This window comes from Puma concolor, chromosome D1 (genome assembly GCF_028749965.1).
Source record: "Puma concolor isolate L17-30 chromosome D1, mPumCon1.1.hap2, whole genome shotgun sequence".
NCBI lineage: Eukaryota > Metazoa > Chordata > Mammalia > Carnivora > Felidae > Puma > Puma concolor.
Genome location: NC_141676.1, coordinates 93,815,489 through 93,828,949, shown reverse-complemented (window position 1 = coordinate 93,828,949; position 13,461 = coordinate 93,815,489). Strand labels below are relative to the sequence as shown.

Below are 13,461 nucleotides of genomic sequence, written 5' to 3'. Positions count from 1 at the left end.
AAAGCTTTTTTGTTGCTGCTGCTATTAAAGGACTTCTAAATATTCGCAAAGAAATTCAGAATTTGCATTAGAAAACTCTCCTAACCATGTAAGAGTTACTTCCATGCCCCTGTTACACAGGAAGACAGGAGGCCAAGCTCACGGAGGTTCAAGTGCACTTCTCCCAGCTCAACAGTGAGACTCAAAGCTGAGATGAGGATGCTATGTGTTTACTCCAAAGCCCACGCTCTTCCCTCTATTCACACATGCAAGTACCAGCATTCTAGTTTCTAGGAAAAAGCATAAATCTGAGGGATAAAATTAAACTCACCAGCAGTAGATACTGTTGCAGGGCCGCTCACAATTGCCCCGATGCTATTGTTGGCAACGCATTGGTAGGAACCCGAAAGGGAGGGATTAAGGGACAGAATAGTCAAAGTCCCCTGATGCATCTTAATCTGTTCCATGTTTCTATCCAGTCTTTTTCCATTATGCAACCATGAGATATGAGCGGTCACAGGCTTAGCAGAACAATGGAGTACTACGGGTCCACCAAGTCTCTGGACAGCAGACAGTGGCTCAGAAATAAAAGACGGTGCCAAGTCTACCAGGAAACGTTCCCCACGTACAAAGGGGTGGGGAGAATAGGAGAGAAAGGAGGTAAGGGGAGAGAGAAGAGTACATTGAATACACTTCATCTGAATCTATGGAACCAGAGGCAATTCCATATTTTATCCATACCATAAGAACATACAGTTCTTAATGCTTGTACAAGTTCTAGGAACATTCTGATATGACTATTTTTGGAAGTAAAAAAGGGCAACGCGTGAAGCTAGGACTTAAGGACCAGGGTAGAATAGATGAAAAACCTTATGATGTAAATCCGACAAAATACCAATTCTTTAAGTGAGAAAAAGCAAACTGCTCTGTGTATGAAGCAGCTTCTGAGAAATGGAAGTCAAGAATCTGAGGGGCTCCTGGGCGGCTCAGTCAGTTAAGTGTCCAACTCTGGCTCAGGTCATGATCTCGCGGTTCACGAGTTCAAGCCCCGCATCGGGCTCGGTGCCGACAGCTCAGAGCCTGGAGCCCGCTTCGGATTCTGTGTCTCCCTCTTTCTCTGCCCCTCCCCTGCTCACATTCTCTCTCTCTCTCAAAAATAATTAAAAAAAATATATATGAAAAACTGAAGATAACTTGCAAAGTAAAAAGAATTCTCTCCTACATTACTAAGGACTTGATTTTAAAGAGTAAATTATTGTATAAATAGTGGCTACGGTCTTCTTTCCGAGAAAGAAAGAATAGAAAATAGAAAATAACATTCAACTTCTAGGAAAGAAGAAGTAGAACATTAGGAAGCCAGGCTGAAATACAGTCCACCCTTTTTTGGAGCATCGATCTTAATATTTTTATTTGGTGTTCAGAATAGTTTCATTTGTTAGACCTTTTCCTCAGCAACTTGGGGGAGAGGGTGAGTTCTTACACTAACATATCAAAACAAATCCCCCTCCACCCCCCAAAAGAGTGAGGGGGACAAGAATACTGTTAATCTGGGGGAATAAAGTACTTCCAAAAAAAAAAAAAAGACCAATAAATTCCTGACTCTACTTTCGCAGGATATTTAATTAGATATGAAGATTAAGGGAAGTGCCTCTCTTGACTAAATCTGAGGTGGTTGTTTAGCAAAACAAAAACAGAAATAAAACCAGCGAGCCAAGATTTTTGCTTACAAATCCAATATAGTTATAAAGTATTCTTAACAGAGACAACAAGTATTACTTAATGAATAAACATCACTCGCATTTCTATATACTTACAAAGAAATCTCTCCACAGACCTAAAATTACTAGAGATGCATGTGGGCTTGGGCTTATAAACACATTTAATATTAAACACTTTTAAGCTCTTCAGTGACCCAGAAGCACAGAGAGTCTCAGACAAGCTCAGGCGAGAAAGTGGCAGATCTGGGATTTGAACCAAGTTCTCTTGCTCCAAGACGAGCACTGATATGTGCTGATTCTAAAATTTCTTCGGTCGTATGTAGTCAGCATTTTATTCCTGTTATAATCTCCAAAATCAGACATTTGTAACATATCCTCTTACGGAAAAGAGCAGGCTAGGACAATATTTGTTTTTAAGGCAATAAGAGGAATGAATTTATAAGGACAATGATGGGAAGGCCTGCCAGTGCCCAGAAGCACTACTAAGAGATCCTTAAATTGCTGAATTAATCAGTTTTAAGTCATTTGGCTGGGTCAAACAAATCTTAGAAACGTCTTTGGAAATCATTATTATCAGCAAAGATTTGAAGCTGAAGTCTGTTTTGTATAGGATTAGGATTAAGATGAGGAAAAGCTTCAGTTAAGACATGACCATTCTTGGGGTGCCTGGGTGGCTCAGTCATTGGATGTCTTTTTTTTTTTTAGTGTTTATTTATCTTGGGGAGAGACAGACACAGAGCGCAAGCAGGGAAGGGGCAGAGAGAGAGGGAGACACAGAATCCAAAGCAGGCTTTAGGCTCTGAGCTGTCAGCACAGAGCCCGATGCGGGGCTCGAACTCACGGACTGTGAGATCGTGACCTGAGCCAAAGTCGGACGTTCAACTGACTGAGCCACCCAGGCACCCTGGGTGTCCGACTCTTGATCTCAGCTCGGGGCATGATTTTGCAGTGTAGTGAGTTCAGGCCCCACACTGACAACATGAAGCCTGATTGGGGCTCTGTCTCTCCTCTCTGCCCTTTCCCCACTTGTTCGTTCTCTCTCTGTCCCTCTCAAATAAGTAAAAACTTAAACAACAACAACAACAACAAAAAGACATGACCATTCCTGGGGACTGATGACAAGCATTGAGCCATATAGAGAACTGCTGAATCACTATATTATATTCTGAAAACTAATAGAACACTGCATGGTAACTATACTGGGATTAAAATTTAAAACCTGAAAAAAACAAAAAAAAAAAACCATTCTTCAGCTCTTACCTGAATTCACGGAAGGACACAGAATCGCAAGAGTAACAACATACAGCAGTGTCTGTAAGGGCCGAGGATCTGGATGCATAGCGCCAGATTACAGAAGCAGGCAGGACAGACTTCCAGGCTTTGGCTCACTAAAAGACATCCAGGAAAAAAAAAGAAGAAGAAGAAAGAGAGAAAGAAAAGATCATCTAAACACCCCAAAACAGCTGAAATCTTGCATCTGAGTAGTCAGGGTTGTGAGCATGATGGCTGCCGTCGATTTTGAAAGCTCTGTATAGAGTGCGGCAAATACAAGGCACTTAATGGTCCGTATCTCCCCGATTCACAAACCAATCTCCAGACACTAAATAAACATGGAAGCTCTGCTCATCCTTCCAAGGTACTAGGATGCCTCTTATTGTACAGAATCAATCATCTCAAATGAACACGTTCAACTGCCTTTAGTGCATTTGTTTGCACATTTCACAAGGATCGAAAACCCAACCCCACCAAAATGCCCCACCACCCCCTTGACAGTCCTAAAATAGACACAGTAATAATAAAATAACAGCAAACATTTACATGGTGCTGAGTATGTGCCAGACAGCATTTCAATGTTTTGTGTATACTAATGAAATCTTCAGACAACAACCCCAGGAGATAGGTACTACTGGGTTTCTTCCCTTTTTTTCAGATGGGGGACTCAGACTCATGGATTGTTCAAACAGATTTAAGGGCAGACTTGTGTGGGGATCAAGCTTGGCATGTCTGCAGATCATCCAAAGACCACTGTGGTGAGACTAGATGGGACTAAGCCAGGAAGGGAAGAGGGAAACCAAGTAGGAGGTAATGTAATCACTCAGGAGGGAGGTGAGCACACGGTGGGGCAGACCAGTGAGTCAACTGTGGAGGTGGTGAAGAGTAACGAGATTCAGAATATATTCTAAAGGTAAAACCAACAGAATTTGCTGAAGATCTGGATATAGAGTATGATCAAAAGATGTGTCAAGGCTAACTTACTATTTGGTGTAACAGAATCAGTAACAGTTCTGTTTATTGAAGAGGGGAAGGCAGGAAAGGGGGAGACAGACTGAAGAGGAGGTTAGTCAGCCGTTCCGTTTTGGGAAGGTAAGTCTGAGATATCCATGAGGCATCCAAGTACTACTGTCAAGTTCACAGCTGCAGACAGGAGTCTGGAGCTGTGTAGAGAAGTCAGAGCTGGAAATACAGATGCCAGAACTATTAGAGCCTTAGTGCTAGATGAGCTCTAAGGAAAGTATGACAGAGGAGAGGAGAGCCCAGGCAGAAGCCTTGGAATACTTCAACCTTTAGAAACCAAATAGACAAGGAAGCAGCAAGGGAAACTAAGAAAAGTAGCCAATGAAATAGGAAGAAATCCAGGAGAATGTTGTGTCCATGGAGAAAAATGGAAAATATTTCTAGAAGAAGGGCATGTTGCAAACGCTGCTGAAAAGTGAGACACCATCTTGAAGACACGTTGGGGCACAGGTGATACAGACAAGAGTGGTTTCAATGGTGGGGAGACTAACATCTGATGGTGGGTTCAGGACAGAACGGGAAGGGAGGAAACGAAAAAAGCACAGAAAACTCCTTCAAGGACCTTGCTATAAAAGGCCAGCAGAGGGGTGCTGGGTGGCTCAGTTAGTTAAACATCTGACGTGATTTCCACTCAGGTCATGATCTCACAGTTCATGAGACTGAGTCCCAAGTGTCGGGCTCTGTGCTGACAGCGCAGAGCTGCTTGGGATTCTCTCTCTCCCTCTCTGCCCCTTCCCTGCTCATGCATGCATGCACTCTCTCTCTTAACATACATACATACATACATACATACATACATACATACATACATACATACCAAAAAAAAAAAAAAACGGGCAGCAGAAAAATAAGGAGAATTGCTGTAGACACATGACAGTCAAGGGAAGGTTTGGTTTTGTGTTTTTGTAACATAAAGACAGTATAGCATATTTAGGTAAAGCTAAAAAAAAACAAAAAACAAAAACAAAACAGCACAGGCAAGGATGAGGGTAAAAATCACTACCATGCATTGTTGGTGGAAATATAATCAGTAAATTCTTTCTGGAGGGAATTTAGCGATATCTATCAAAAATCATTCATCTGTGCAACAAATACTTAAGGAATGCTTATTAATTACATGCCAGGCAGTATTCTAGAAGCTAGGGAGAGAACAATGTAAAAATACATGAGTAGGAACAAGTAACACAGACAAGAATGTACACCTCATCTTCTAGTGGGAATGATGGACAACAAACACGATAAATGAAATTACTAAAATTAACAATGTCTATGCCACCCTCCAGATATGATCCATTCTCCCTCCTCCGTGCTGCCTCTACACCTTGGACATATGTCTACCATCGCACTCATCATTGTGTTCTATAATTTATCTGGTTACATAACTTTGTCATCCTTGAAGGCAAGAATGGCCTCACATTTAACTCTGTAAATTCTAAAACCTAGCAGAAAATAGGCACAGAACATTTTTTTTAATGTAAGTAATACCTTAATATAATGCAATTCCCAGAAATACCTTAAAGAGTATTTAGTGAGAACTTTCATGTCATGTGAATTCCACATATTCTAGCTATATTTTTTCCTTTATTTATTCACGCATATATGTGATTTCTTAAATCAAAAATAAAGTGTCTACTATAGATAGGCCAGGCACTTTGTTAGATGAGGGATCCAAAAAGTAGTTATTCTGTCTGCAAATTCTCCCAGACATTCCTACTTGGCCAGGGCTGGACACAGCTTCTGTGACTATGGAACACAACAATGTAGCCAAAGAGCTACAGTAATGACATTTTAGAACTGTGAATTTTGTGTGCATATTCACTCCTGCAAAGGTTAATTCTAACCATTGGGAACACTGGGTAGAAATACAAAGGCACCTTGAGTATGACTTTAAACAAATCAAAGTGTCACAAAAAATTGAAAATTAAAAAAAATAAAAAAGAAAGCAAATAATGTCTCCCGGGATTTGCTCACTTCTCTATGGCATGCAATCCCAAATCTACAGGTTGCAAACTTAAGTGTATCTACATCACAGACTATCAGTTCATGGATTGCCTTGTACGTTTTTTCTTGCTGACCTCTTTTAAAAAGTGGGAGAGGATATTTTGGTACCACTCATTGACGGAAGGGGCCAGCTGTGTGAAAGCTTTTTTCGGTTTATTTGAATTCTCACTTGGTTCAAGGGCAAGGACTGACACACCACTGGTGAGCAGTCAAGGCAAAGTAAACATTCAAACAACTTGTTAACAGGAGACGCTGTCCTGAAAGAATGAGGACAAGGAGGGGTGTTCTTCCTTTTGCCAAATCTTTCCTCAACTATTTATTTATTAAAAAGCGGTGAAACAAATTCCAGAGTCAACTTTAACCCTAGCACACGATCTGCTGAGTTATTTTACAGCTGTCCTTTAAATCTTCACAGTTCATTACTATCTAAATAGTTATCCCACAGGACCATCCTTTTTATTTCTAGCTTTCTATTAGGTTACTCGCAACATGCTGCCAGTTGACTTTGGAGGTTGGAAAGAACTTAGGACCATAACGTAAATATTTGCTGACTTGGTTTACATTTATCCAAGGAGAAAGCTTGCTCCATCTGTTAGAGAACCATGGTAATGAGGACCCGGACCTGGATTCCATTGCTATAGGAGTCAGGTACCTTAAAATTACATTTAACAGCCACCAAGAGTAATGTAGGTCCGATCTCACCCACAAAGAGGGTGAGATGATGTATAAAACAGAATATATCCATTAGCACTACTGGAAAACTGCTCAATGCTATGTCACTTTCAAAAGTTCTATCTTTGTTTAAAAAAAAAGAAAACGTTTAATATTGGTCTTATAGTTTTTGAACTAAGAAGGTACTGGAAAACAACTATGGCTTTAACACATATGTCACTTTTCCTACCTACAGAAATTTACCTGGGCAAGAGACAACAGCTTTAATTTCCTCTGCACAGAAATACTTATCCTATCCTCCTCTTACCCTCTCTTCTGATCTGGAAACAGTGGGCAACAGAGAAAAGGTCCATGGTAGGATCACAACAGCCCAGTCCTCCACACATCATTTTTGCCACATCACTTTCCAAAGCCTGTCTGACCTCTTGTTCTAGCATGTATAACATTCAAATATTCTCATGCAAACATTAAAAACAGGGGCGCCTGGATGGCTCAGTCAGTTAAGCGTCTAACTCTTGGTTTCGGCTCAGGTCATGATCTCAAGGTTCATGAGTTTGAGCTCCATGTCAGGCTCTGTGATGACAGCACGGAGCCTGCTTGGGATTCTCTCTCTCCGACTCTCTCTGCCCTTCCCCTGCTCATGCTCTCTAAATAATAAATAAATAAATAAATAAATAAATAAATAAATAAATAAATAAACTTTAAAAAATTAAAAACAGAATTCTGATTTAAATCATACTGTCATGTTTTCAGCTTCAGTGTTTTTCTCATTTAAAAATTTTTTAAAGTACCCAATGTGGTTAACATAATGCCAGACGATATTTTTAAACAAAATATTCAAGTTTTCTTCACATATTCTCCATTGAATATGCTACTTTCACAAAGTAGAAAATTGTTAACAGAAAGTTTCTACAAATGCTCATTGACCAAAACAAAAAACAAAAAACCCCAAAAAACCCTACACATTCATAACAGAAAATCTGGGAAATGTATAAATGATAAACCAAAACAAATCAACACAATTCTACCACCTTAAGATAACACATCAATATTTTGATGCATTTCCTTCTAATCCTTTTCGTATATGTGTTTATGTACATAATTGCGGTCATAACGCGTGCAATACAGTTTTAAACCTGCTTTATCCATTTTTCATCTAATGATCATTTTTACTTATTAATTCATAAACACAATTTATAACAGTGATTGATAACTTTATTGAATAGACATACTTTAGTCACTCTCTTCTGGATAATTACGTACATTTTCTACTTTTTATTTATTTTTTTTAATGTTTGTTTATTTTTGAGAGAGAGAGACAGAGCATGAGTAGGGGAGAGGCAGAGAGAGAGGGAGACACAGAATCCAAAGCAGGCTCCAGGCTCCGAGCTGTCAGCACAGAGCCCAGCGCCAGGCTCGAACCCATGTAAGATCATGACCTGAGCCGAAGTCAGATGCTTAACCGACTGAGCCACCCAGGTACCCCAGGTACATTTTTGATATCTGTGCGTACACATGTGTATTTCCTTGCTATTACAGATAATGCTGTCATGAATCTTTGTCCGTAAATCATTAATCACTCTTCTACTTATGTCCTTAGGATAGATTTTTTAAAGTGGAATTACTGAGTCAAGGAGTATAAACATTTTTAATACTCCTAACTTATATACTGGCAAGTAGTTTTCCCCCAAATGGCAATAATGCATAACTCTATCCCCCAGTAAGCACCATCAACACAGTAGGGGGGTAGACTCCCAGTCACCAGAGTATGATTTACATCCCTACTCTGCGGTGAACAAAGCTTGGATGTAACATATGAATTTGAGCAATTCATTAAAATATCTGTGAAGGCATAGAGCAACATTTACTGCCTAATCTTATGAGAGACTTTAAAAAATAATATTCTAAATACACATAAAACTACAAAAAAATAAAATAAAAGGAATGGATGCTGCAGGCCACATTCATCAACCTTGTTAATCTCTGAACTTTTAATTACAAAAAACACCATGGACACAAAAATCTCTGCTTTTTACCCAAAATTTATTGTAAAATAGGATACGGGTCACTGTTGTTATACTGGGTGATTTTAATTTGTAACATGCATTTCTCTAAAAATAAATTTGTGTGTGAAAACTGCTGACAGACGTTTTTTGGCAATATTTGCTGGCATTAAAAATAGTAAATTACCATTCATTTCAAAGCTTTGTTCTCCCTTCCCTACTGCTTTTCTTGTCCAAAAAGCATTTAAACACCTCTACTTCCCTAAACTACTAGAGGCAGTGAAATAATTCAAGGCATTGGATTTTTTTTTTTTTTTTTTTGAGAGAGAGAGAGAGAGAATGCAAGCAGGGAAAAGGGACAGAAGGGGAGAGAGACAGAGAATCCCAAGCAAGATCCATGCTAAGCACCGAGCCCAACACGGGGCTCAATCCCACGATCCTGGGATCATGACCTGAACCCAGATCAGATGCTCAAAACACTTGAGGCACCCAGGTGCCCAAGACACTGGATTTTAAACTGGATTTGTTCTTGCCTTACTATAGGGCTTTAACAAAGACATGATCAATTCCCTATGTGAAAATCTGAACTCTTGAGACTTATCCAACTCACTGGTCCCAGAAGAAATTAACATGACCATGAGGAAGTTCTTCTACCCTGATCATAACTTCAGTTACGGCCAACGTAATTCTATTATTTTCATGGCAGTTCTGAGTGGCTGATTAAGTGTCTGAGAAGATCCTCCCAAGAAAGCACCTGGTAGGACAATCTCTCCAAGGAAAAGACTATAAGCTACAAAAAAAAAAAAAAAAAAAAAAAGAACAGCTAGGCGGAGTGCCACCATTAAACCTACAAATCGGGACAACCGTTTCGTTCATGCTATAAAAATCGTTGGAGGACCCTCCACTTTTGCATGGGAGGAGTGCTGTTCCTGGAGTCTTTGCTTGATGTTCCCAAAGAATGACTGGTATCTCCTAACTTATAAAGCTTTCTTTAAGCCTCTCCTTCACATCTACACAGAAGGCAATCTGTCTTGTATAGCAAACTACTTTTAGGCCAGGCCCAGGATTACCAGCATTTCTGTTGGCAAAAGCAAGCTAAAGGTATGCCTGGTCTTAGAATAAGAAAGGAAATACTTCCCTAACATTTACTTAACTTATTGTTCAGGTTGTGAACTTAATGCTTTTATAACCTCTTTTCAACATGCTGCCAGAATAATCCTTTGGGAAAAGTCTTTCCTGAATTTCTCGATTTGATTCTTTTGTTTTTGAAGCAATGCCTTTGCTTTCCTAAGGATGATCAAAGCTGTCTCCCTGAATCATCCCCCTCCCCAGAGTCCTATATCAAATTTTCTTATAGTTCTCTTTCAGGTTCAAGGAATAACTGTGATTAATCTGTGAACAAAACCTCCACTTGGGACCCGGATAGGTTTTCAAAACAGAAAAAGTCTTTAAGTTGGTTTCCTTTTTTAAAAACAATTTCCTTCTTGAAAAATAAAAGATTGGTCTTTATTTGCAAATAATCTCTTCCATAACATGCTATTTCTCAACTGTTGATTTTAAAAAGTGGATCTTCTGCAGTAACTAAGCAAAAAACAAAACAAAACAGGTTTACCGAAAAATTTTTGAATGCTATCAAGATTAATTCAGCACAATTTCAATTACGGAAGTCAAACATACACTTCTTCTTTTTCCCAGCCCACTGAGCTACCCTGACCTTAATCACATCAAACCGTAAATCTGCCATAAAAGTTTTCTTCCTCTGAATATTTGAATAATTTACCTAAGCAGCTAATACCATTTTCTACACAGACTTCCCAAAGAACCCTACCTTTTCTAGGAGACATTCATCCAATCAAAGAATTTCATACATAGGGAATCTACTTTGGGCAAGAACCTACAAGGGGTACAAAGATAAGGAAGATGAGGCAGGCATCAGGCATCATTCTGAACTAAAGGATTCTGCAGCCTAATTGAGAAAAGAGGGCACAATCATAATTGGCTTTGGAACAAAGTATCATTAAGTGCAATGAGCGTGTGAAATATATTCAGAGTTCAAAGCAGAGGAACCCATCTTTTATTCAACAAATATTACATCAGGCTGTGCTGGGAACTCAGCCACAGACAGATAGGACGTCTGTCTCCCTGAGGTTCATGGTCGCGTGAGGGAAGGGACAACTAAGAAGCCACCCAAACACAGACTCACCTAACAGAACGACTAACATTTTTGCCACAAGGGCTCCTGTGGTTATTTCACTTTTTGGATGGCTTTTTATTCAGCGTCAGAACTCTTTCAATTAGAAGCAAAAAAGGAGTACTTCGATATTACAGCTTCGGGCAAAGATACACCCACCAGTTTACATGACCCCACAGTGTTTAGTCGGAAAGTATCGTACAGGAGAATTGGAATGGCCCGCTGTGTTTGGATGAACCCAAAACGCTGTGCTCTGTGTACAGATGCCATGTGAGTGGGAGATCGGTGAGCATCTTCTGCTAATCTCTCTGTGCTGTGAGCACCACTTCTGCGAGTTGGGGAGCACTCCCATGTTTAGCCTTTATTTTGCCATGAAGTGTTTTTCTGTACTGTAAGCTTTTAAGTGCAATGTAAGTGAAGACCACTGTGAGCCTTAAAAAGACTCATTGTCTGAAAGTCAACTTCCTGTCTCTCCACTGTCTCGAGAGGAGTACTTCCTCATGGTCCTCCTCCTCCAGCCACCAGCCTCAAGTCTTCTCTCTTCCTTGGTTGAGCACAGTAAACTCACTGCACTGTATTTAAGAACATCCTGTACTTATTTACTTTCAAAATACTCTTTATCACCTGTACAATTTTTTTTTTAAACAAATTTGTTTTTATCGCTCAGTTGACTTTTTTTTCCACCCACGAAAACCGTGGCTATCTTGGATTGGGATGGAATACGTCATGATTATTTTTTCCCATCAAAATCAAGGAAATGGTTTTTGCTAAGAGGTAAAGCTTTTAGGGAATACAGGTTTTCAAGAATTAAAGTAGTTAAGTGAGGGGGGGAGGTGGCTGAGCCACAGACCAAAGCAGAGATGCTGCAGGAAACACAGAAGGGTCACTTCACCTGGACTTAGAGAAGGTTTAAGAAGACACCTCAGGGGCGCCTGGGTGGCGCAGTCGGTCAAGCGTCCGACTTCAGCCAGGTCACGATCTCGCGGCCCGTGAGTTCGAGCCCCGCGTCAGGCTCTGGGCTGATGGCTCGGAGCCTGGAGCCTGTTTCCGATTCTGTGTCTCCCTCTCTCTCTGCCCCTCCCCCGTTCATGCTCTATCTCTCTCTGTCCCAAAAAAAATAAATAAAAACGTTGAAAAAAAAAATTAAGAAGACACCTCAGAAGAAACAATGATCAGGAGAATTGATAGAGGGCTCTGGGGGGCGGGAGAGAGGAAAAGCAAGGGGAGGTGGTACTCCGAAAGATAAAGAGTGATGTGTGTGCAGAATTAGAAAGAGCAAGGAGGTGGGGCGCCTGGGTGGCTCCATCGGTTAAGCATCCAACTCTTGATTTCAGCTCAGGTCATGATCTCGTGGTTCATGAGATAGAGCCCGGTGTCGGGCTCTGCACTCACAGTGTGGAGCCTGCTTGGGATTCTCTCTCTCTCTCTCTCCCTCTCTCTCCAAATAAATTAATAAACATTTAACAAAAGAGTAAGGAGGGGCACCTGGGTGGCTCAATCGGTTGGGTGTTGGACTTCGGCTCAGGTCATGATCTCACAGTTCGTGGGTTCGAGTCCCACATCGGGCTCTGGGCTGACAGCTCAGAGCCTGGAGCCTGCTTCGGATTCTGTGTCTCCCTCTCTCTCTGCCCCTCCCCCGCTCACGCTCTGTCTCTTTCTCTCTCAAAAATAAATAATAATAAAAAAAGAGTAAGGAAGTATGGCTGCAGATAAGAGGAGGAAATATGGGGTAGCAGGTAAGGCAGCGTAGTTAAGCAGAAGCTGCAGCATACAGAAGAAAAGAAATCAGGTCAAGGTATCAGCTTTTATCATGAGAGGGGAGTACTAATGGCTCCTAAGCAGGCAAGGGACAAGATCTGACTTGTGCCTTTGAAAAATCATTTACACTGCAATGTGGAGCATGGCCGAGGGACGGAAGAGAAATTAGAAGGCCCTGGCGAATGAGGGTGGAGATGTGTACTAGAGAAATACCAGCGGACAGATTTAAAAGATTTTTAAAAATTTTTTCAACATGGACATATTTACCAGACGTTATTAAGAGGTGGCATTGATAGAACTTAATAGTGAAGGATTTGGACTGGGAAAGAACCGGTCTCTTAGACATCTTTGGAATTCACTACCGTCCAGTCATCTGTTTCCCCTCCCCAGTGCTTTGACCTTAAGTAAAAGAACAAGGCTGCTGTCCAGATTTCTACTTGGACAAGTGAGTGCTTGACATGCGTTCACTTAAGCACAGGAAATACACGAGAAGCGGCAGGGTTTTCCACGGCTTGTTGTCGCTGTTTTGATGGCAGCGTGAATACAGAGTGCATCCCGTAAGGTGTAGAGAAAATGAGTTGGGTTGGGCATAAGCGGAACTCTAAGAAAGAGGCTAAGCAGGCACAGAAAGAAGCCTGAAGTGCTTCAGAGATTGGAGGGGGACAATCACAGAGAGACGAGATTGTGCTCCCTTTTGAGGAGGTGCTCCCTTTTAATCCTTATTTAAAAAAAAAATCCACTACATTGGAAGGAGTAGCAATTCCTCATTCAAAATAATCCACCTCGGGGCGCCTGGGTGGCGCAGTCGGTTAAGCGTCCGACTTCAGCCAGGTCACGATCTCGC

General features: G+C 40.9%; 1 protein-coding gene across 5 annotated transcripts in view; it reads right to left on the bottom strand.

Moving 5' to 3' along the window:
* CDON (cell adhesion associated, oncogene regulated) overlaps positions 1-13,461 on the bottom strand; it is a 101,894-nt gene that overhangs the window by 61,868 nt on the left and 26,565 nt on the right. For all 5 annotated transcript variants that reach the window (XM_086678738.1, XM_086678734.1, XM_086678736.1 and 2 more), the window contains exons 2-3: positions 2,958-3,085; positions 311-583 (exon numbers count right to left, since the gene is read on the bottom strand). In XM_086678738.1, coding sequence (XP_086534864.1) covers positions 311-583; positions 2,958-3,036 — 352 coding nt within the window. In that variant the 5' untranslated portion in view covers positions 3,037-3,085. The remainder of the gene's footprint in view (positions 1-310; positions 584-2,957; positions 3,086-13,461) is intronic.